General features: G+C 40.2%; 2 protein-coding genes across 4 annotated transcripts; one reads left to right on the forward strand and one right to left on the reverse strand.

Annotated features, from left to right (window-relative positions):
- Positions 1 to 2,083: 2,083 nt before the first annotated feature.
- LOC148741564 (TNF receptor-associated factor 5-like) lies at positions 2,084 to 11,411 on the forward strand. The gene is made up of 6 exons (XM_088734184.1): positions 2,084 to 4,190; positions 7,300 to 7,503; positions 8,261 to 8,340; positions 10,155 to 10,628; positions 10,944 to 11,118; positions 11,232 to 11,411. Exons 4-6 carry the CDS (start codon positions 10,228 to 10,230, stop codon positions 11,409 to 11,411), a joined length of 756 nt encoding a protein of 251 aa, XP_088590310.1. The 5' UTR covers positions 2,084 to 4,190; positions 7,300 to 7,503; positions 8,261 to 8,340; positions 10,155 to 10,227.
- Positions 11,412 to 11,998: 587 nt separating this feature from the next.
- LOC148741565 (TNF receptor-associated factor 5-like) lies at positions 11,999 to 22,893 on the reverse strand. 3 transcript variants are annotated; one of them, XM_088742380.1, is made up of 6 exons: positions 20,798 to 22,893; positions 16,726 to 16,805; positions 14,444 to 14,917; positions 13,954 to 14,128; positions 13,623 to 13,840; positions 11,999 to 13,513 (listed from the first exon to the last, which is right to left on the reverse strand). In XM_088742380.1, the coding sequence occupies exons 3-6, from the start codon at positions 14,842 to 14,844 to the stop codon at positions 13,336 to 13,338; spliced, it is 972 nt and encodes a 323-aa protein (XP_088598506.1). In that variant the 5' UTR covers positions 14,845 to 14,917; positions 16,726 to 16,805; positions 20,798 to 22,893; the 3' UTR covers positions 11,999 to 13,335. The 3 variants fall into 3 exon arrangements, with proteins under 3 accessions (XP_088598506.1, XP_088598509.1, XP_088598514.1); XM_088742383.1 differs by lacking the exon at positions 20,798 to 22,893 and adding an exon at positions 17,565 to 17,811; XM_088742388.1 differs by having other exon boundaries at positions 13,405 to 13,513; positions 13,751 to 13,840.
- Between the last annotated feature and the right edge of the window lie 1,493 nt (positions 22,894 to 24,386).

The following is a 24,386-nucleotide window of genomic DNA, read 5'->3' on the forward strand; positions in this document are numbered from 1 at the left end:
ACGAGAACTGAAAAGAAACATTCGTTGGTCCCAGCAACCTTTGACATCTTTATCTATATGAGTGTTTCATGTTACCCAAGGAAAATTGAAATGTCTACAAAAGAACCTGGATTAATTGTCATCATGTGTTTTTTTCAATTTCTTTTTGTTTTTAAGGTAGAACGTTTAGTTTTAAAAAAAAGTGCAAGATACTGTACAAGGCAAATCATCCCCTCCCCCTTCCCCGATACACACACACACACGCTTCCTACGCCCTTTACCATCCCTGTATGTTTTAGCCCATATATTCTAGTATCGGTTTAGTCAGATAAAACGTTTCCTTCATTGAATATGAATGAAAAAAGCGTAGGAAATAAAAAAAGAAAAAGAAAACACTAGCTTTTCACAATCTTTTGCACCAGATTATGCTATGGCAGATCTTACAAATGAAAATATGACAATGTTTTCAAAAAGTATGATTTATAAATCTTGCACTCTGATTACGACAGCGGAAACTGGTTCAGAGAAGACTCCATGAAGAAAACCGATAAATTTTGGTATGGATCTGATTCGTCGTGCATCTCTATAACTAGAACAGTATGACTTTTTAAGGAAATTTCAGACAAAGAGGAACCATCGTTATGTATCGATGGCTCTTGGTGTCTATGAAACACAAAGTCTTGGCTTGATTTTCGTCAATGGACTCGACATCGATGACATCTCGTATGGCTGGATCGTCAGTTCCAAAACGCTGAAGCATTCCTCTGATGTAGAGCTGTTGTGGAGTGGCATTTCCTTAAGAAGAAAGCTTGTGGTTGTTCCACGAACCTTTAAATATTTCCAGGGCCTTGTTGATTAACGGAGTATAAACGACGTGTAAACAAAACAGGTCAATGTCATGGTCGGGAGTGAGTATGCCAGTGTCTTCCATGAAGTAAAATAACGTGTAATAAAGCGACCCGACACAGCGAAAATAATCGCGCCACAATCGCTCAATCCTCTGGTTGTGGACTGAGTTCCCAGTAATATGGCTACCTCTTTCCGTCCCTCTTCGATTTAAAATGGCTCGCGCCACTTCCACATTTTCCATACCGTGGTCTGAACGGACTCGCGATGGCCACCCGAATTCACTAGTAGCAACATAGAATAGGTCTCGGACTGTAGCTGCCCGTTTGTTTGTTGCGCAACCTAGATAAACGCACAGGCGGGAAAATCCGTCTATTCCTCCGTGCACAACAAACTTCCACCGTATTAGTTTATGGTTCCCGTCCACGTGCCAGAGTGAATTTGGCCCAGGAACCCTGTAACGCCTCCTCTGTACAACATGGCTTAGCCTCGTACGTACGTTTAGGCCATCGACGCGATGAAGGGCCGCTCTTACACGCTGCGTCTGGACATGCACTCCTTTATCTTCCATCTCCCCTTGTACAATGCGAATTCCACTGAATGGTGATCGTCCGACTATTTCCCGCACCAATGTATCCAGATCTTCGTCTGTAATGGCCGTAAATCTTGGCTCACTACCGAGTCCAAGCGATGTTCGATGCCGGTTCAGGGTGCTAATAGATATTCCAAGTATACCCGCGATCTCCGTCCACTTGAAAGAAAACTCTCGCAAATACAAAATTTGCTGTCGAGATATAATATACCTCGGTCTCCCGACATTTCCCTGCCCCGCTCTCTGGCATTGATAGGTCTCAGATTCGAGTGACCTTTTCTTCTCGAAAAGCCTCAATTGTAGAGGCTCCAAGCTTCTCTTGATGTTTTCAAGTTGGCCTCTGAAGTTGGAAGCCACGTCTCCGAGGTCGTCTTCGTTGATCGCAGACATCAGCCAGCGCAACCGGTCAACCGCTTCTTCAAGACGTCCTGTAATTGTCACAAGATGTTCTAGATCCACACGAACCGGTAGAAGACGGTTAATTTCTTCTATCAAAGCTAGCAAACCAACTGTAAAATCGCGTACAATGTTACTCATGATGTGTAGTATATCGATAGAGGCGAATTAATAAAATAGTTGAATGTATCACTGCGAGTCTATATTATACCTTCGCAAATATTTCTTTGCCGTTCGAGTGAGGCGTGAGCAACGCGCTAGGGTAGCGCTAGATACAAGTCAATTCAAATCTTTATTTCACACATTGGATATTAAGTACCTGACAATAATAATTAACTAAAGGATTAATTAAATTCATTTATGTAAGGTGTCGAAAGTAGCAAGAGCTTTCTTGTTGGACACCGTCATGTTCAAATAATCGGCAGCAGAGAGTTGAATAAAGTCTCAAATAGCAGTGAACATAGCAACAGATAGAGAGTAACAGATAGAGTATAAAACACAAAGAACAGATGGAACAGAAGTTAGAAGATAGGACCTTCATTCATTCACGGTTGAAACTTGAGACCAGGCGGTACATTCTCGCACATTTTTTGGAGCGGAGAATTCAAAGGATACTAAAAAGAGAACATTGGATATATTGAAGAAGAAAAAAAGACATAATAATTTATATATACTACACAGGGCTAAAGAAATACCAAAACTCAAAACACCTTGTTTTGCTAAAAAATCTTCAAACAAAGAAACAAAAACAAAATTGAACTGAAAGATTCTAAATATAACTATTACCCATTTTTTAGCGTTCATTTAGGTGACGGGTGCGATATTGACGTAATACAAAAGATTGAAAACTGCACGCCAAGAAAGTGGTTTCTGCAACACCAAGAAACATCACGTATATCTTTAATTTGACCATTGTGCTGTTTTACTCAATGAATGCAAACTGCAGTTGACTCCTAGCCTCCCGCTAACTGGAAATAATTTCTGTTTTCCTATCCCTGTGTAATCATGCATGTTGAAACGTTTAAGCGCTTGACTGAGTTGTACTGGCGTCCGACATGGCAGACATAGTTTCGTGGTTTCATGTACTAGTGGAGGCCGATGTTTTTGTACCAAAAAACATAACGCTCCCTTTAACCTTTCCGAAGCTTTCGAGCGGGCGGAATTCTCCAAATCCTGCAATCTTATTGCCTTGCGGTAATTCGCGCGATCTTGTTCGCTAAGGGCGGAATCGGTGGCGGCCTTTATTCACATGTTTGTTTTCCGGTTGTGACCGAGCGAAAACCGTGATTTTAAAACCATTATACCTGTAAAACTTGCGTTATCATTAGCATTAGCTAGGGAAAAGTGAATTTTATTATTCCGACAAAAAATAAGAATGGAGAATCAACCAGGTCAACCAGGAAAACCGTTAGCAGAGCAAATCATGCAGGCCGCGGCTATACATGTTACGCAAATCGCCTTGTTTTACCTTAAGATTAGCATGCGTAATTAGCTCTTTATATAAATCCTTTGTGCAGTTTTCATCCCGCTCGATTTAAGCAATCCTAAAGAATTATTCAACCGAAGGAAATCCTTGCTGCAGTTATAGCAAAAAAATAAATTAAAATGTTTTTCCCCGGCACTGGTCGGGAAATAACAAATGTTTAGACTACGTTTTCGGTATGTTATTTTGCTTTCTGATTTATCAATAGAAGTACATTCAATTTTTGTTCAAATCTTCGTATGTTTTTTGTCTGTTTTCCTTACTTTAGGCTATTTTCTTTTTGCTCCCGTCAACCGCATACTTTTTTCGATTTCCCTTTCCCTGTAGATAGTAGGTAGTTGTCGTAGAAACGCCAGTGATTTAAATTTCAGTTTTCTTCTACCAGCAGTTTTTATACCTATCAAAGACCCGGCCTACAATTATGGACAAGAGTCTTGGAGGACGCTTTTTTTTAGGGACGTTTTCCTCTTTATTCAAGTCCAGCCCCTCCTCTCCCCTCCCCTCACCCTAACCAAATGATGTTGGAAGCGTGTACCCAGAGTTTTCCCGAGAGTTTCAACGTTGTAGGTGGAGAACTGCCAGAAGAATTCGAATTTAATGAACTGTTTTAAGAACAAACCGAGAAATGAATATTGCACTACTACCCTAAGGACTACGTAATTTGGGGGAAAAGTACTAATCTGTTTTCCTCTTTCTTCCGAGGCATAGTCTGGGAAAATCCAGGGGGGAGTAGAAGTTTCGCTAACCACCCCCCTTCAGAACCCACGAAATACATATGTACGTGGAAAAACAAAGAGAAATACGTGGGCCTCAAAGAAATCGAGAAAACCACACGGCAGGGTAATCAGCTGCACCGTAATTGAGAACGTACTTTCCTTAACGTAATCCGCTCAGGTAAGAGCTGCAGGCACATACAGGAGTTCTGTGCTGATATTCCTTAAGTAATCACCTCTATGTCTGAAGGTGCACAAGCAGAACTCGCGTGCGTGGATTCCCCTCGCTTTGAATTCCATCTTTTTTACGAAAATCGGTCAGATTTTCATATATCAATAAACTTGAATGAAAAAACAAAAAGAAATAAGTCACGAGCCTATCAAGTTGAACTCTTGTCAATATCCTGTCTGGGATTTAAAATGCAAAACGTTTTTCGGGCGAGCATGTCCCCATCTACTCCACTAAAAGTTTGCGCCTTCGGCGCTCGTTTAGGAACTTGATCAGTATATCCTAGATGCGCGCCTCCCCTCTGAAGTCCAGCCCTCCCCCTTAACCTTCTCTCATTACATTATAGGGGCACACAACGTCATTATTAGGGAAAATATCTATTCGGAAGAAGATTTGGGATCTAAAATTTTTTGTTTTTGTAACATTTAATGCTGATGCCTGCCTCTGCCAGGATTTGCAAACATCTAAAACATGTTATAACTTCCCACTTTTAAAAGATTTTTACGTTACAATTAGCGGGAGCCCTTTTGTTTGGCTGAATTTTTCGAAAAGACAAGTTTTGATCCCTAACGATTTTCGGATCACTAGACTTTCAGCTCGGATATCGAAACAGATAAAACAATTTTAGGGGTTAAAATATGCCTATATATACCGTTCAAATACAACAATACATTCAACAACGCTATGTTTAAGTGGTTTTGGAAATATATTCTCGTTTGGTGCCCCTGACATTAGATAAAGATTCAGCGGGAATCAAGATTTTTTTTAGCCCAAGGATAGCTTGTGATTGGATTTGTTAGCAAAAAAAAAAAAAAAGAAGAGAATCACAATGAGACCCTGGTGCATAGAATTGACGTAAAACTCTTTAGATTTTCCCCTAGTTTCTATCTGACCCTCCCACCACATGTTCTGTTGTTTGCAAATTTTTAGTTATGTCATATGTTACAAATTTAGGAGATTCGTATAGCTTTAATATTTTAATTTTGGGCCGGGGACAGTGTTGACCTCTTAGATTTTTTCATAACATTGTGATCATCTAAAACTCAATCCATAGAGAGGGAGAAATAAAAAAAAGAATAAGTGCGAAATGCGTGAGAGATTCAAAGATGCTCTTGATTCAGACTAACTTCCAAATTGCTTTATTGAACTTTATATTTACATTACAGGCAGTTTTTCAAATCATAATTTCCTTAAAACAGGGATGCTTTTAGTGTAAATATAAGAATCCGTATCTTAATTCGTTATGTATCGGTTAAATCCACCAATTGATAGCTTAAGTGCTCATACCCCTGGGAATTTGCCATCCACGAGAAAAAAATTCCAGGGTTTAGCACGGGGACGGGGGGAGGGGACTGGGCGCAGGTGGAATTGATTGATGCATTACCAGTAACCACCCTCGGCTGTCAATCATGGACTCCAAATAACTTCCTGGAATTGAAAGAAATCAATGAAAACTCCAGAAAAAAACTCACAATGGGGAAAGGGTGAGTTCAAGAAAGGAAATCAATCGCCCTTTAGAATCAGGATTCTCACTCGGCAATCTTCTAAAACAATATTATAATAGTAGTTTTAACGTCATTTTTACGATATAGTGTTATTTTAAATAGAATACTATTGTAATTACTGAAGATTTTTACCGACTTTAAATAAAGAACTACTACTAATACAACTAGGGAGGCGGCCTATTGCCCCCGTTGGGCCAGCTAACTTTTTTGTAAGGGGGGCTTCCCTAAAGCTGAGTGTCATGTTGTTGCCCAAACTGTATGCATTTGTGGTTGGCTGGTTAAATTCCAGGGGGTGGGATTGTTTCCAAATGTGCTGTATTTTCGCACTTTTATGCAGTTTGTTTGCACTCCCTGATTTCCTTGGAATCAATAACGCACTCAGGCCGTTGATGATGTTCCAAGACAGCAAGCAGCTAAATAGTTGCCTTTGTTGAGTAATGTTGGTTTGGATTAGTTTTGAGAGGCCAGTTGCGTTGCATTGAAAAGTTGGAGAAATGCCTTTGCAATCGGCCATGCTAACATTAAATATTTTTCAGACTTACATGGAAAGCTTCACTCTTAACTTCCAAGTTAACAAATGGAAGCTCGTGTATTCAAGAATTTCCTTTTGAGATGGGATTTAACTTTTCCCGTAAAAGGGGGCATGAAAGTACCAACCAGTTTGAGAAACTAACATTTTTCAGTAGCCCGGTCTTAAAAACACCAGGTATATATAGTAGACTAGTATAGCTAGGAAAAAACATTTAGTTCTATGCCAGTAGATGCATGTTGCAAGAAAATTTATCCTCTACTGGCCTATTTTTACATTTCATGCCATAAGTTAATATTAAAAAAATTTCGGTTTTTAATATCTCTATTAAAAAAAAGAAGAAATAGTCTTTATGGTTTTATTTTTTTTTTAAATAGTCTTTATAGTCTTTATGAAGAAATAGTCTTTACTCCCGTGCAAGAGATTCTTGCACGGGAGTAAAACCTATTCAAATGCATTCTTTTTTGTCCCAAAAAATAGGCTTAAATTTTGCGGACTCATTCCTCTTTAGGGACTATGAAAATGCAGCCAACGTTCTTTAATCAGTTATTTTTTATTAGTTAATTCCCATGTTAAAACTCGAAAGTTTCGATTCCCATTTCTTGTCCGTGAATGCGTACGCGGCCCCCTGCACCTCCATCACCAAAACATATGCGGCTTGTAACAGGGGTTCGTACAGTACCTTGCCCATGATACATATAGGGACTCCTTTGGCTTGTTCCCTTGCTCTTACTGCTGGTACTTTACTAAGAAAGGCTTTGAGAGGAGTTTTCGATAACGTTTCTCTAAAGATAGTGTTAATAAAGACTAATTTTCTGTTGTTTTGCTGCCATGAAACAAATTAGGGGCGCAGCCAGGATTGTTTTATCGGCTCCCACCACAAGAACAAAATGCCTTCCATAAACGCCATTTTCGCACGATACCCCTGCTCACAGTTAAGTCTTTTTTTGTGACGTTTTAGATAACATGGAAAGTTATCGCACCTATATCCCCCTCTTATCTTCGCCTTTCCTCTTCTTTGAAACAGATTAAATTAACTGCAAAAACCGTGGACAAAGATCCTGTTGGTTGCGAACAGTGCCAATCTCTCTAGAAAGGAGACATAATGAGCCAAAAAATTAAATGAACCACGAACGAGAAGTGAAAAGACTACTGCTGCAGCAGAGCTAATTGAAAACAATGCGTATAACAATATCTCACCGGGCTGGCCATACCAGCCTTCTTCGATCAGGTTTACAGTTGTTACTGAATTATGTAGGAATCACAATATTATATAGATGGAGAATGTAGCAATAGAAATTGTTAAAAAAGGGAAGGCGGAGATGACGTAGAACCTAAAAATTGAAACGGAAAAATTCGAAAGAATATGGATTACATTAATTCCTCACGGCGGTGTAGGCCATGAGATTCAAGAGTCATAGAAAGCCTTATCTATCAAATGCGACTCCCTGGTCTTACGAACGGAGTCACGAGAAGAAAGAATTTTCTCAAGTGGGATTATCAATAACATGGAACGCTATCGGCCCTATATCGCCCTATTGTAATATTTGTAAAGGAGGGAGGGGTAGGTACACCCTGACCAATAATCACCTGCAGTTGCAGATCTGGTGACAATCCATCACCACCTAGAGCACAACGGGAGATGAACAACATAAACAAACTGCGATTGGAGCGGCAAAAGCCTGACTCCTCCTCAGACTTCCCCAAGGCTGAGTGGGAATTGGGAAACTTAGAGCAAGCGAGACAAGCGGAAAGCGCGAGAGAGGGATACTTAAATTTAACTTTGAAGGAGTAGAGCGCGAGCGGGGAGTGATGGGAAGGTAGAGGTTTTCCTTAACTATTAACTGAATACCCCCAGTGATCGCGAGAGACTGGGGACAAAGTGGAAGGGAGAACAACGCGGAGAATCAGTCAATATTCAGGATATTCTGTTCATTCCTTTTACCTCTTTATTTGTTCTTTTTTTTTTGTTTTTGTTTTTTGTAAAGAAAGTAAGGATGGCTCAAGTTGGTTACTATCCCGATTCCTTCGTCCTGCAGCCGGACCCAGCTTACTTGTGTCCTATTTGGTGAGTAAACTAAATAAACCCAACTCGAATTGCAAAATGAGAGTAGTGGTTTTATCTGTTTTATTACTTCTCTGCGGCTAAAATGTGATATTAAAAAAGGGAATCCACCAATAGTGGGAGTACTATTTTTGTCTGGATATATCAACAAAGTTGAAATGGTAAACTGGCCACCGCAACGATTACAAAAGCTGACATTTCGAGCGTTAGCCCTTCGTTACTCCCACCGACGCAGCCTCAAACAGTTTCTTTAGAATCTATCAGCCTTTACTACTTTAATTTTTTGATGAGTACAAATTATGCAAAGTTTTTTTTTTCCTGGCGAAGGTTTTCGATTATATTTGATACTCTGTAGGCAATCCCGGTTATATTCCGGGAGGACGGAAATTGGTGGTTTTAATACTGGATACAATTACACAATTTATTGTTCTTGATAATAGCGTACGTACTCAGCCTCGAAGCTCAGCATGTAACCTGCGACGCGAAAACAGCTACTCTAGGATAAGGGAGGAGGGGGTTGGGGGTTGGGGGAATTTACTGTATCATAGGGTAGCAAAATTCAGCTGAACTAGCTCCGGTATGTAAAGGGTTCCAAGGTCCCAGCGGCACATCCCCACCCACAAAGTCCTAAAGCTACCCCTCCCCGGGTTATATTCAACAAAACACTCTCAAAAGTCCCCCTTCCCCAACATCGTGGATTAGGAGTTTGTATTTCAGACACGAGCTAATGCCTCACTTTGCGGGACATTTGCTCACATTATTTACATACCGGCGCTCAAGAATAGTAACGGTTAAATTTAGCCCAGCGGTAAGTTATATGCAAAAATCATATTTGTAGAAACTAAAAAATACCTTACAGGAAAGTAAATGCCTAGCGTCGACATGAAACGTTAGGTTTCCGAGTTCGACAGTAGTCTGTGGTGTTGTAGAGGAGACTGATGTTGTCAGCCACAATCTGACGTGCAGCTCACTTTTTATACGTCATTAGTAAGAACAACACGCATTTTCTTTGGGCAATGCTTTGTTGTTTCATACATATATTTTAAGTCACGAACATTTTTATAATTAGTTGTGTGATAAAAGTGTGTAGTGTCTAGTAAATACTTTTTTTCCTGACTCCTTTCTATATTTCTTAGAGCTCCCCTTACTCGAGCGAAATCAATGTGAGCTTATTGTGCTTAATTAGTGGTTTTCACTGTCACTGTAAACCAACAGAAACATCTGTTTTTGAGTTGAGATAATTTCCTATCTATGCGTGAATTCTTCCCTTGATGAACTCATAAAGAACTTGATGAAGTCGAAAAGCCCCCAAAAAAAATCCCTGGAAAAAAAGTTAGCCTCTAAGAAATCGATTGTCGAGACATATATAAAATTACATAATGCGATAAATGATAGCAAATGGTACAAACCCCCCCCCCCCGCCCCTATCCCGTGCGCGGCCTCTTAAAAAAATCCCTACGCTCAAATCAAGTCATCAAATTCTTTGATCCCTATCTCCCCTCTCTCCCTAAAGAAATTAATTAATAATTAACAAAACCCTTAGATCTGGCTATTTCTTGACATCCGGAGTACTGTATAGTAAACACCCTCTCTCTCTGGAATTTAGTAATGAATCAGTGGCTTTGATATTTTATAATCATTGTTGAATTCTTACCACTCCCCCAGCGTTTTCATTTTTTTTGCAAAGTAGGGAAAAAGAAAAAAAACGTATGTGGAACCTTGATCCCAGTTCATTTAACTCTAATTGGAAAGGGGGGTAGGGCAATTGTCCCTGTAAAATATACTTAACGAATTATGTCCTTCTCTTTCCCGTACAGTCAATACGTCATACGTAAAGCAGTGGCATGCAAATAGGGACACCTTTTTTGCCGCGGCTGTCTAAGGCAGTGGATGCATTTGCATGGTAACAGAAACTGCCCTGTCGGAAGGCAACCCCTCCAAGCCTCGGACGTGAGGGACATAATCACTTTCGACAGGGTAGTAGATTCACTGGAAGTGTACTGTGTAGGGAGAGCAGAGGGGTGTAATTGGACGGGCCCATTGGAGAACATCTCTGATCATCAACAGCAATGCCTCCATGAGCCCGTCCGATGCACCCACCAAGGTTGCATACAGACGTTCCCCCGCGGAGAGTTTGAAAGGCACGCCGGCGAATGCGACATGCGTCCCCAAGATTGCGGGTACTGCGGAGTTACGCTGCCCTTCCGGCAGTATCACCAACACCAGGAGTTGGAATGCCGGAAGGCTCCTGTAACGTGCCAGTTCAATTGCAACGTGGTTTCCATACCTCGGTAGGTCTGATTAGTTTAATAATGTAAACTGATGTTTAAAAAACCGTGAAAAAAAAAACCGTGAACGAACAACGTGGCTCAACTTTGGATAAAACAGAAATAAAATAGAATTAGAGACAAATACTGATCAAACAACATAAAAAGGGCTGAGGAAAACAACATATTCGACTGCCCATCAGTTTTAAGTCTCCTGCAATCTCTCCGACTATTAAACGAAAGAAACCCTCTCACAAATTGTTAATATTTCTTCGTTTAATATAAACGTTGTATACATGACGACTAATGGGGTAAACAAAAGGAAATTATCTTTTCCAGGGACCAATTGAACGGGCACATTGCCTCCGGATGTACCCGCGCGTTCGTTGCCTGTCCATTCCCGGTGTGCAACGATGTGATGCGCAGAGAGGAGCTTGCCAGACACGAGGCAGAAAATACGGAGAGCCACCTGCAGTTGCTGCTAGCAGAAAGGAGGGCAAACCAACTCAGCGATGTAAGTGCTAGCAAAAGAAAATAGTTGATTGCCACAAATTCTTAAAGGCAGTAGCTACAAAATTGGTTTATACAACTTAAGGTGTTAATGAAGATTCAACCATTGCCCTTCAGGTGACTCCACGTATGACGCCGGGAAGAGTGGCGACCTTCCAATGGAGCATCCCTGGGTTAGAGGAACAGTCAAACTCCATGACCCTGGCGGTAGGCATAAAGAGTCCTTTAATTGCAGGCCACTTCAGGGCGATTATAGTACCCAAGATCGATTGTTCGAGAAATACAATCCAACGATAAAAATAACAAAATCTACTTTTTTTCTCAATCACCAGCATAACTCTTCGCCAAGGAAGTGACGCCTTCGCTCGCCGATCGTAAAATAGAAGTCGGTGTATTTGACGCCATACAATAGAATATGGCGTTCATTACTGTTCAAAGCACTTTGAGCACATATTTGACTTTCTGACACCTTTTTTACGTTCAAGGGGATCAAATTCCTCTGTCAGATATCACGTCCTAAATTTTACGACGTAAAACCTTGTATTCTATTTTATGGCGTCAAATACACCGACGTCTATTTTACGGCGAGAATTCAATGATCGTTTAGTGCACTTTCAACGTCTTCAAAACGAGGAGCTTCGCGTTATGACTTAAAATTCAATTTTGACTACACGTTACGTCGTAATTTATCAAATAAGTTTTACGTCGTATCTTTTACGACGTAAAATTTATCACCTTTTTAACTTGTCAATCAAAACCTTGTCAAATAAGTTTTACGTCGTAACTTTTACGACGTAAAATTTATCACCTTTATAACTTGTCAATCAAAACCTTGTCAAATAAGTTTTACGTCGTAACTTTTACGCCGTAACTTGCCAATCAAAAATGCTCACAATGTTTAATAAGTTAACTTCAAAGTCAAAAAAAAATAATAGATTACCATTTTTAATTTTCACAAGTTTCTTAATAGATTACGTAACTTCAAAATCCTGATACGTACAATATTAAGTAAATTCTTTCCTTGGCTACCGTTGCTAAGATAGTTATCATTCGAGCCGAAATTTATTATAATCTCTTCCAGTTTTCATTTGCGTGCATAATTTTTGGACGAAAATTTGCTTTTATCACAAACACAAAATACAACGCAAGTGCCGATTTTCCCATTAACATTTTTTGGCTTTGCTTTTCGCTTTTTTTCTACAAATTATAAAGAAAGACACACTAATCTATCTTAATAGATCTCGCTTTTTTTTTTGTTTTGTTTTTTTTTTTTTGTTTTTTTTTTTTGATGCAATGTAGGACCTGATAACTTGTAGTACACGAAACATTTACCACACAGCCCAATAGTTTATTCAACCTGACACCTTTGCTAATATATATTTTCTTTTTCCACTGGAAATACGTACCTGGGTTTATAAAGAAAAAATGTTAAAGGATTAAAAAATGGAGCAAATCTTTCATAAAAATTTGTACTATCTTCCCCTGGAATTTGACAAAACCCAAGAACGAACACATGCATCATTTATTTCTGGGCCAAAGCTATGCACGAAAAGAATCCTACTTAGTGGTATGTAATATTTCTGAGATTTTGAAGGTATTTAGGTTGATCTCTTGGACTGAGTTACCTCATGCATTATAATACTATAATAAAGTTATAAATTTTATAATTACAGTAAATCCTCCATGATCGCTCCTGTGGATGGGGGGAGGGGGGGAGGATATTTTTTTGCAGTTTTTATTCGAAATTTAAATATCCGATTTTAACTATGTATTTGTACTTAATGAAAGCTGTTCCCTTCTTGCAACATTGAAAATTATCACAACCTCTGGTATTTGTGCGTAGGGCAAGATAGTTCCTACAAGGTTTTTGCAGTGGTTTTCAGTCTTACCTGAACTAAACATGCATACTATAAGATATGTAACTTAAAAGGTCACCCCTCCTTACTTACCACTTGCCACTTAAATAAGACAAACAGTTGATCTATGTTTGCAAAAAGATCTAGATGTGACTTTCTTTCGACCGAAATTATGTGCTTGTTTTTCTTTTCCATAAGAGTAATATCTTATACTTAGAATGCGCTCATAGACATGTTGGCCGGTAGAGATTCTATTTTCGTGGTAAATCTGTTTCCTAAATTGTTTCTAAATATATTCTGGTCCATTAAAACCCCGTCATATAACCCTAACCCAACCTACTTAAACGAGAATGAAACCATCCTACTCAAGTATATAACTGGTAGCTTATATGAATAGTAAGGGTTCCATTCTCGTCTAAATAACGGCTCCTGACTTCGTCCAGAGGGAGGAAATCCTCCCATCCTAGCGGTGAAGACTGCAGAAGCCATCTGGGGACAGGCGATCGGCGAGCGAAGGCGTCACTTCCTTGGCGAAGAGTTATGCTGGTGATTGAGAAAAAAAGTAGATTTTGTTATTTTTATCGTTGGATTGTATTTCTCGAACAATCGATCTTCTAATTTTACAAAACTTCACAGTAGATAGAATATTAACCTTAAGTTGAGGAACACGGGATCTGAGCCTGCGTTTTCAAAGAAAACCCCCGTGTTCCCGGCAGTGGACATCTTGGGTACTATAACCGCCCTGAAGTGGCCTGCAATTAAAGGACTCTTTATGCCTACCGCCAGGGTCATGGAGTTTGACTGTTCCTCTAACCCAGGGATGCTCCATTGGAAGGTCGCCACTCTTCCCGGCGTCATACGTGGAGTCACCTGAAGGGCAATGGTTGAATCTTCATTAACACCTTAAGTTGTATAAACCATTTTTGTAGCCACTGCCTTTAAGAATTTGTGGCAATCAACTATTTTCTTTTGCTAGTACTTACATCGCTGAGTTGGTTTGCCCTCCTTTCTGCTAGCAGCAACTGCAGGTGGCTTTCCGTATTTTCTGCCTCGTGTCTGGCAAGCTCCTCTCTGCGCATCACATCGTTGCACACCGGGAATGGACAGGCAACGAACGCGCGGGTACATCCGGAGGCAATGTGCCCGTTCAATTGGTCCCTGGAAAAGATAATTTCCTTTTGTTTACCCCATTAGTCGTCATGTATACAACGTTTATATTAAACGAAGAAATATTAACAATTTATGAGAGGGTTTCTTTCGTTTAATAGTCGGAGAGATTGCAGGAGACTTAAAACTGATGGGCAGTCGAATATGTTGTTTTCCTCAGCCCTTTTTATGTTGTTTGATCAGTATTTGTCTCTAATTCTATTTTATTTCTGTTTGATCCAAAGTTGAGCCACGTTGTTCGTTCACGGTTTTTTTTTTCACGGTTTTTTAAACATCAGTTTACATTATTAAACTAATCAGACCTACCGAGGTATGGAAACCACGTTGCAATTGAACTGGCACGTTACAGGAGCCTTCCGGCATTCCAACTCCTGGTGTTGGTGATACTGCCGGAAGGGCAGCGTAACTCCGCAGTACCCGCAATCTTGGGGACGCATGTCGCATTCGCCGGCGTGCCTTTCAACCTCTCCGCGAGGGAACGTCTGTATGCAACCTTGGTGGGTGCATCGGACGGGCTCATGGAGGCATTGCTGTTGATGATCAGAGATGTTCTCCAATGGGCCCGTCCAATTACACCCCTCTGCTCTCCCTACACAGTACACTTCCAGTGAATCTACTACCCTGTCGAAAGTGATTATGTCCCTCACGTCCGAGGCTTGGAGGGGTTGCCTTCCGACAGGGCAGTTTCTGTTACCATGCAAATGCATCCACTGCCTTAGACAGCCGCGGCAAAAAAGGTGTCCCTATTTGCATGCCACTGCTTTACGTATGACGTATTGACTGTACGGGAAAGAGAAGGACATAATTCGTTAAGTATATTTTACAAGGACAATTGCCCTACCCCCCTTTCCAATTAGAGTTAAATGAACTGGGATCAAGGTTCCACATACGTTTTTTTTCTTTTTTCCTACTTTGCCAAAAAAATGAAAACGCTAGGGGAGGGGTAAGAATTCAACAATGATTATAAAATATCAAAGCCACTGATTCATTACTAAATTCCAGAGAGAGAGGGTGTTTACTATACAGTACTCCGGATGTCAAGAAATAGCCAGATCTAAGGGTTTTGTTAATTATTAATTAATTTCTTTAGGGAGAGAGGGGAGATAGGGGTAAAAAAATTTGATGGCTTGATTTGAGCGTAGGGATTTTTTTTAAGAGGCTGCGCACGGGGTGGGGGCGGGGGGGGGGGGCTTTGTACCATTTCCTATCATTTATCGCATTATGTAATTTTATATATGTCTCGACAATCGATTTCTTAGAGGCTAACTTTTTTTCCAGGGATTTTTTCTGGGGGGCTTTTCGACTTCATCAAGTTCTTTATGAGTTCATCAAGGGAAGAATTCACGCATAGATAGGAAATTATCTCAACTCAAAAACAGATGTTTCTGTTGGTTTACAGTGACAGTGAAAACCACTAATTAAGCACAATAAGCTCACATTGATTTCGCTCGAGTAAGGGGAGCTCTAAGAAATATAGAAAGGAGTCAGGAAAAAAAGTATTTACTAGACACTACACACTTTTATCACACAACTAATTATAAAAATGTTCGTGACTTAAAATATATGTATGAAACAACAAAGCATTGCCCAAAGAAAATGCGTGTTGTTCTTACTAATGACGTATAAAAAGTGAGCTGCACGTCAGATTGTGGCTGACAACATCAGTCTCCTCTACAACACCACAGACTACTGTCGAACTCGGAAACCTAACGTTTCATGTCGACGCTAGGCATTTACTTTCCTGTAAGGTATTTTTTAGTTTCTACAAATATGATTTTTGCATATAACTTACCGCTGGGCTAAATTTAACCGTTACTATTCTTGAGCGCCGGTATGTAAATAATGTGAGCAAATGTCCCGCAAAGTGAGGCATTAGCTCGTGTCTGAAATACAAACTCCTAATCCACGATGTTGGGGAAGGGGGACTTTTGAGAGTGTTTTGTTGAATATAACCGGGGGGGTAGCTTTAGGACTTTGTGGGTGGGGATGTGCCGCTGGGACCTTGGAACCCTTTACATACCGGAGCTAGTTCAGCTGAATTTTGCTACCCTATAATACAGTAAATTCCCCAAACCCCCTCCTCCCTTATCCAAGAGTAGCTGTTTTCGCGTCGCAGGTTACATGCTGAGCTTCGAGGCTGAGCACTTACGCTATTATCAAGAACAATAAATTGTGTAATTGTATCCAGTATTAAAACCACCAATTTCCGTCCTCCCGGAATATAACCGGGATTGCCTACAGAGTATCAAATATAATCGAAAACCTTCGCCAGGAAAAAAAAAACTTTGCACAATTTGTACTCATCAAAAAGTTAAAGTAGTAAAGGCTGATAGATTCTAAAGAAACTGTTTGAGGCTGCGTCGGTGGGAGTAACGAAGGGCTAACGCTCGAAACGTCAGCTTTTGTAATCGTTGCGGTGGCCAGTTTACCATTTCAACTTTGTTGATATATCCAGACAAAAGTAGTACTCCCACTATTTGTGGATTCCCTTTTTTTAATATCACATTTTAGCCGCAGAGAAGTTATAAAACAGATAAAACCACTACTCTCATTTTGCAATTCGAGTTGGGTTTATTTAGTTTACTCACCAAATAGGACACAAGTAAGCTGGGTCCGGCTGCAGGACGAAGGAATCGGGATGGTAACCCACTTGAGCCATCCTTACTTTCTTTACAAAAAAAGAAACAAAAAAAAAAAAGAACAAATAAAGAGGTAAAAGGAAGGAACAGAATATCCTGAATATTGACTGATTCTCCGCGTTGTTCTCCCTTCCACTTTGTCCCCAGTCTCTCGCGATCACTGGGTGATATTTAGTTAATAGTTAAGGGAAACCTCTACCTTCCCATCACTCCCCGCTCGCGCTCTACTCCTTCAAAGTTAAATTTAAGTATCCCTCTCTCGCGCTTTCCGCTTGTCTCGCTTGCTCTAAGTTTCCCAATTCCCACTCAGCCTTGGGAAAGTCTAAGGAGGAGTCAGGCTTTTGCCGCTCCAATCGCAGTTTGTTTATGTTGTTCATCTCCCGTTGTGCTCTAGGTGGTGATGGATTGTCACCAGATCTGCAACTGCAGGTGATTATTGGTCAGGGTGTACCTACCCCTCCCTCCTTTACAAATATTACAATAGGGCGATATAGGGCCGATAGCGTTCCATGTTATTGATAATCCCACTTGAGAAAATTCTTTCTTCTCGTGACTCCGTTCGTAAGACCAGGGAGTCGCATTTGATAGATAAGGCTTTCTATGACTCTTGAATCTCATGGCCTACACCGCCGTGAGGAATTAATGTAATCCATATTCTTTCGAATTTTTCCGTTTCAATTTTTAGGTTCTACGTCATCTCCGCCTTCCCTTTTTTAACAATTTCTATTGCTACATTCTCCATCTATATAATATTGTGATTCCTACATAATTCAGTAACATCTGTAAACCTGATCGAAGAAGGCTGGTATGGCCAGCCCGGTGAGATATTGTTATACGCATTGTTTTCAATTAGCTTTGCTGCAGCAGTAGTCTTTTCACTTCTCGTTCGTGGTGCATTTAATTTTTTGGCTCATTATGTCTCCTTTCTAGAGAGATCGGCAATGTTCCCAACCAACAGGATCTTCGTCCACGTTTTTGCAGTTAATTTAATCTGTTTCAAAGAAGAGGAAAGGCGAAGATAAGGGAGGGATATAGGTGCGATAGCTTTCCATGTTATCTAAAACGTCACAAAAAAGACTTAACTGTGAGCAGGGGTATCGTGCGAAAATGGCGTTTATGGAAGGCATTTTTTTCTTGTGGTGGGAGCCGATAAAACAATCCTGGCTGCGCCCCTAATTTGTTTTATGGCAACAAAACAACAGAAAATTAGTCTTTATTAACACTATCTTTAGAGAAACGTTATCGAAAACTCCTCTCAAAGCCTTTCTTAGTAAAGTACCAGCAGTAAGAGCAAGGGAACAAGCCAAAGGAGTCCTTATATGTATCATGGGCAGGGTACTGTACGAACCCCTGTTACAAGCCGCATATGTTTTGGTGATGGAGGTGCAGGGGGCCGCGTACGCATTCACGGACAAGAAATGGGAATCGAAACTTTCGAGTTTTAACATGGAAATTAACTAATAAAAAATAACTGATTAAAGAACGTTGGCTGCATTTTCATAGTCCCTAAAGAGGAATGAGTCCGCAAAATTTAAGCCTATTTTTTGGGACAAAAAAGAATGCATTTGAATAGGTTTTACTCCCCTGCAAGAATCTCTTGATCCTACTATAAAGACTATTTCTTTTTTTTTTTTTTAATAGAGATATTAAAAACCGAAATTTTTTCAATATTAACTTATGGCATGAAATGTAAAAATAGGCCAGTAGAGGATAAATTTTCTTGCAACATGCATCTACTGGCATAGAACTAAATGTTTTTTCCTAGCTATACTAGTCTACTATATATACCTGGTGTTTTTAAGACCGGGCTACTGAAAAATGTTAGTTTCTCAAACTGGTTGGTACTTTCATGCCCCCTTTTACGGGAAAAGTTAAATCCCATCTCAAAAGGAAATTCTTGAATACACGAGCTTCCATTTGTTAACTTGGAAGTTAACAAGATTGAAGCTTTCCATGTAAGTCTGAAAAATATTTAATGTTAGCATGGCCGATTGCAAAGGCATTTCTCCAACTTTTCAATGCAACGCAACTGGCCTCTCAAAACTAATCCAAACCAACATTACTCAACAAAGGCAACTATTTAGCTGCTTGCTGTCTTGGAACATCATCAACGGCCTGAGTGCGTTATTGATTCCAAGGAAATCAGGGAGTGCAAACAAACTGCATAAAAGTGCGAAAATACAGCACATTTGGAAACAATCCCACCCCCTGGAATTTAATCAGCCAACTACAAATGCATACAGTTTGGGCAACAACATGACACTCAGCTTTAGGGAAGCCCCCCCTTACAAAAAAGTTAGCTGGCCCAACGGGGGCAACAGGCCGCCTCCCTAGTAGTATTAGTAGTAGTTCTTTATTTAAAGTCGGTAAAAATCTTCAGTAATTACAATAGTATTCTATTTAAAATAACACTAAATCGCAAGAATGACGTTAAAACTACTATTATAATATTGTTTTAGAAGATTGCCGAGTGAGAATCCTGATTCTAAAGGGCGATTGATTTCCTTTCTGGAACTCACCCCTTCCCCATTGTGAATTTTTTTCTGGAGTTTTCATTGATTTCTTTCAATTCCAGGAAGTTATTTGGAGTCCATGATTGACAGCCGAGGGTGGTTACTGGTAATGCATCAATCAATTCCACCTGCGCCCAGTCCCCTCCCCCCCGTCCCCGTGCTAAACCCTGGAATTTTTTTCTCGTGGATGGCAAATTCCCAGGGGTATGAGCACTTAAGCTATCAATTGGTGGATTTAACCGATACGTAACGAATTAAAATACGGATTCTTATATTTACACTGAAAGCATCCCTGTTTTAAGCAAATTATGATTTGAAAAACTGCCTATAATATAAATATAAAGTTCAATAAAGCAGTTTGGAAGTTAGTCTGAATCAAGAGCATCATTGAATCTCTCACACATTTCGCACTTATTCTTTTTTTTATTTCTCCCTCTCTATGGATTGAGTTTTAGATGATCACAATGTTATGAAAAAATCTAAGAGGTCAACACTGTCCCCCCAAAATTAAAATATTAAAGCTATACGAATCTCCTAAATTTGTAACATATGACATAACTAAAAATTTGCAAACAACAGAACTTGTAGGGGAAAATCTAAAGAGTTTTACGTCAATTCTATGTACCAGGGTCTCATTGTGATTCTCTTTTTTGTTTTTTGCTAACAAATCCAATCACAAGCTATCCTTGGGCTAAAAAAAATCTTGATTCCCGCTGAATCTTTATCTAATGTCAGGGGCACCAAACGAGAATATATTTCCAAAACCACTTAAACATAGCGTTGTTGAATGTATTGTTGTATTTGAACGGTATATCTAGGCATATTTTAACCCCTAAAATTGTTTTATCTGTTTCGATATCCGAGCTGAAAGTCTTGTGATCCGAAAATCGTTAGGGATCAAAACTTGTCTTTTCGAAAAATTCAGCCAAACAAAAGGGCTCCCGCAAATCGTAACGTAAAAATCTTTTAAAAGTGGGAAGTTATAACATGTTTTAGATGTTTGCAAATCCTAGGAGAGGCAGGCATCAGCATTAAATGTTACAAAAACAAAGAATTCTAGATCCCAAATCTTCTTCCGAATAGATATTTTCCCTAATAATGACGTTGTGTGCCCCTATAATGTAATGAGAGAAGGTTAAGAGGGAGGGCTGGACTTCAGAGGGGAGGGGCGCATCTAGGATATACTGATCAAGTTCCTAAACGAGTGCCGAAGGCGCAAACTTTTAGTGGAGTAGATGGGGACATGCTCACCCGAAAAACGTTTTGCATTCTAAATCCCAGACAGGATATTGACAAGAGTTCAACTTGATAGGCTCGTGACTTATTTCTTTTTGTTTTTTCATTCAAGTTTATTGATATATGAAAATCTGACTGATTTTCGTAAAAAAGATGGAATTCAAAGCGAGGGGAATCCACGCACGCGAGTTCTGCTTTTGCACCTTCAGACATAGAGGTGATTACTTAAGGAATATCAGCACAGAACTCCTGTATGTGCCTGCAGCTCTTACCTGAGCGGATTACGTTAAGGAAAGTACGTTCTCAATTACGGTGCAGCTGATTACCCTGCCGTGTGGTTTTCTCGATTTCTTTGAGGCCCACGTATTTCTCTTTGTTTTTCCACGTACATATGTATTTCGTGGGTTCTGAAGGGGGGTGGTTAGCGAAACTTCCACTCCCCCCTGGATTTTCCCAGACTATGCCTCGGAAGAAAGAGGAAAACAGATTAGTACTTTTCCCCCAAATTACGTAGTCCTTAGGGTAGTAGTGCAATCGGTTTGTTCTTAAAATAGTTCATCAAATCCGAATTCTTCTGGCAGTTCTCCACCTACAATGTTGAAACTCTCGGGAAAACTCTGCGTACACGCTTCCAACATTATTTGGTTAGGGTGAGGGGAGAGGAGAGGAGGGGCTGGACTTGAATAAAGAGGAAAACGTCCCTAAAAAAAGGCGTCCTCCAAGACTCTTGTCCATAATTGTAGGCCGGGTCTTTGATAGGTATAAAAACTGCTGGTAGAGGAAAACTGAAATTTAAATCACTGGCGTTTCTACGACAACTACCTACTGTCTACAGGGAAAGGGAAATCGAAAAAAGTATGCGGTTGACGGGAGCAAAAAGAAAATAGCCTAAAGTAAGGAAAAAAGACAAAAAACATACGAAGATTTGAACGAAAATTGAATGTACTTCTATTGATAAATCAGAAAGCAAAATAACATACCGAAAACGTAGTCTAAACATTTGTTATTTCCCGACCAGTGCCGGGGAAAAACATTTTATTTTTTTTTTTGCTATAACTGCAGCAAGGATTTCCTTCGGTTGAATAATTCTTTAGGATTGCTTAAATCGAGCGGGATGAAAACTGCACAAAGGATTTATATAAAGAGCTAATTACGCATGCTAATCTTAAGGTAAAACAAGGCGATTTGCGTAACATGTATAGCCGCGGCCTGCATGATTTGCTCTGCTAACGGTTTTCCTGGTTGACCTGGTTGATTCTCCATTCTTATTTTTTGTCGGAATAATAAAATTCACTTTTCCCTAGCTAATGCTAATGATAACGCAAGTTTTACAGGTATAATGGTTTTAAAATCACGGTTTTCGCTCGGTCACAACCGGAAAACAAACATGTGAATAAAGGCCGCCACCGATTCCGCCCTTAGCGAACAAGATCGCGCGAATTACCGCAAGGCAATAAGATTGCAGGATTTGGAGAATTCCGCCCGCTCGAAAGCTTCGGAAAGGTTAAAGGGAGCGTTATGTTTTTTGGTACAAAAACATCGGCCTCCACTAGTACATGAAACCACGAAACTATGTCTGCCATGTCGGACGCCAGTACAACTCAGTCAAGCGCTTAAACGTTTCAACATGCATGATTACACAGGGATAGGAAAACAGAAATTATTTCCAGTTAGCGGGAGGCTAGGAGTCAACTGCAGTTTGCATTCATTGAGTAAAACAGCACAATGGTCAAATTAAAGATATACGTGATGTTTCTTGGTGTTGCAGAAACCACTTTCTTGGCGTGCAGTTTTCAATCTTTTGTATTACGTCAATATCGCACCCGTCACCTAAATGAACGCTAAAAAATGGGTAATAGTTATATTTAGAATCTTTCAGTTCAATTTTGTTTTTGTTTCTTTGTTTGAAGATTTTTTAGCAAAACAAGGTGTTTTGAGTTTTGGTATTTCTTTAGCCCTGTGTAGTATATATAAATTATTATGTCTTTTTTTCTTCTTCAATATATCCAATGTTCTCTTTTTAGTATCCTTTGAATTCTCCGCTCCAAAAAATGTGCGAGAATGTACCGCCTGGTCTCAAGTTTCAACCGTGAATGAATGAAGGTCCTATCTTCTAACTTCTGTTCCATCTGTTCTTTGTGTTTTATACTCTATCTGTTACTCTCTATCTGTTGCTATGTTCACTGCTATTTGAGACTTTATTCAACTCTCTGCTGCCGATTATTTGAACATGACGGTGTCCAACAAGAAAGCTCTTGCTACTTTCGACACCTTACATAAATGAATTTAATTAATCCTTTAGTTAATTATTATTGTCAGGTACTTAATATCCAATGTGTGAAATAAAGATTTGAATTGACTTGTATCTAGCGCTACCCTAGCGCGTTGCTCACGCCTCACTCGAACGGCAAAGAAATATTTGCGAAGGTATAATATAGACTCGCAGTGATACATTCAACTATTTTATTAATTCGCCTCTATCGATATACTACACATCATGAGTAACATTGTACGCGATTTTACAGTTGGTTTGCTAGCTTTGATAGAAGAAATTAACCGTCTTCTACCGGTTCGTGTGGATCTAGAACATCTTGTGACAATTACAGGACGTCTTGAAGAAGCGGTTGACCGGTTGCGCTGGCTGATGTCTGCGATCAACGAAGACGACCTCGGAGACGTGGCTTCCAACTTCAGAGGCCAACTTGAAAACATCAAGAGAAGCTTGGAGCCTCTACAATTGAGGCTTTTCGAGAAGAAAAGGTCACTCGAATCTGAGACCTATCAATGCCAGAGAGCGGGGCAGGGAAATGTCGGGAGACCGAGGTATATTATATCTCGACAGCAAATTTTGTATTTGCGAGAGTTTTCTTTCAAGTGGACGGAGATCGCGGGTATACTTGGAATATCTATTAGCACCCTGAACCGGCATCGAACATCGCTTGGACTCGGTAGTGAGCCAAGATTTACGGCCATTACAGACGAAGATCTGGATACATTGGTGCGGGAAATAGTCGGACGATCACCATTCAGTGGAATTCGCATTGTACAAGGGGAGATGGAAGATAAATGAGTGCATGTCCAGACGCAGCGTGTAAGAGCAGCCCTTCATCGCGTCGATGGCCTAAACGTACGTACGAGGCTAAGCCATGTTGTACAGAGGAGGCGTTACAGGGTTCCTGGGCCAAATTCACTCTGGCACGTGGACGGGAACCATAAACTAATACGGTGGAAGTTTGTTGTGCACGGAGGAATAGACGGATTTTCCCGCCTGTGCGTTTATCTAGGTTGCGCAACAAACAAACGGGCAGCTACAGTCCGAGACCTATTCTACGTTGCTACTAGTGAATTCGGGTGGCCATCGCGAGTCCGTTCAGACCACGGTATGGAAAATGTGGAAGTGGCGCGAGCCATGATAAATCGAAGAGGGACGGAAAGAGGTAGCCATATTACTGGGAACTCAGTCCACAACCAGAGGATTGAGCGATTGTGGCGCGATTATTTTCGCTGTGTCGGGTCGCTTTATTACACGTTATTTTACTTCATGGAAGACACTGGCATACTCACTCCCGACCATGACATTGACCTGTTTTGTTTACACGTCGTTTATACTCCGTTAATCAACAAGGCCCTGGAAATATTTAAAGGTTCGTGGAACAACCACAAGCTTTCTTCTTAAGGAAATGCCACTCCACAACAGCTCTACATCAGAGGAATGCTTCAGCGTTTTGGAACTGACGATCCAGCCATACGAGATGTCATCGATGTCGAGTCCATTGACGAAAATCAAGCCAAGACTTTGTGTTTCATAGACACCAAGAGCCATCGATACATAACGATGGTTCCTCTTTGTCTGAAATTTCC

The sequence above is a fragment of the Stylophora pistillata genome, chromosome 1, assembly GCF_964205215.1.
Source record: "Stylophora pistillata chromosome 1, jaStyPist1.2, whole genome shotgun sequence".
NCBI lineage: Eukaryota > Metazoa > Cnidaria > Anthozoa > Scleractinia > Pocilloporidae > Stylophora > Stylophora pistillata.

Excerpts from the sequence above, each read along its gene's own strand:
- LOC148741565 (XM_088742380.1), bottom strand. The coding sequence starts at position 14,844 with ATGCATTTGCATGGTAACAGAAACTGCCCTGTCGGAAGGCAACCCCTC. Across the intron at positions 13,841-13,953 it reads GGGCAAACCAACTCAGCGAT|GTGACTCCACGTATGACGCC; the intron begins GTAAGTACTAGC and ends ATTGCCCTTCAG. Across the intron at positions 13,514-13,622 it reads CCCGTGTTCCTCAACTTAAG|CATAACTCTTCGCCAAGGAA; the intron begins GTTAATATTCTA and ends CTCAATCACCAG.
- LOC148741564 (XM_088734184.1), top strand. The coding sequence starts at position 10,228 with ATGCATTTGCATGGTAACAGAAACTGCCCTGTCGGAAGGCAACCCCTC. Across the intron at positions 10,629-10,943 it reads AACGTGGTTTCCATACCTCG|GGACCAATTGAACGGGCACA; the intron begins GTAGGTCTGATT and ends TATCTTTTCCAG. Across the intron at positions 11,119-11,231 it reads GGGCAAACCAACTCAGCGAT|GTGACTCCACGTATGACGCC; the intron begins GTAAGTGCTAGC and ends ATTGCCCTTCAG.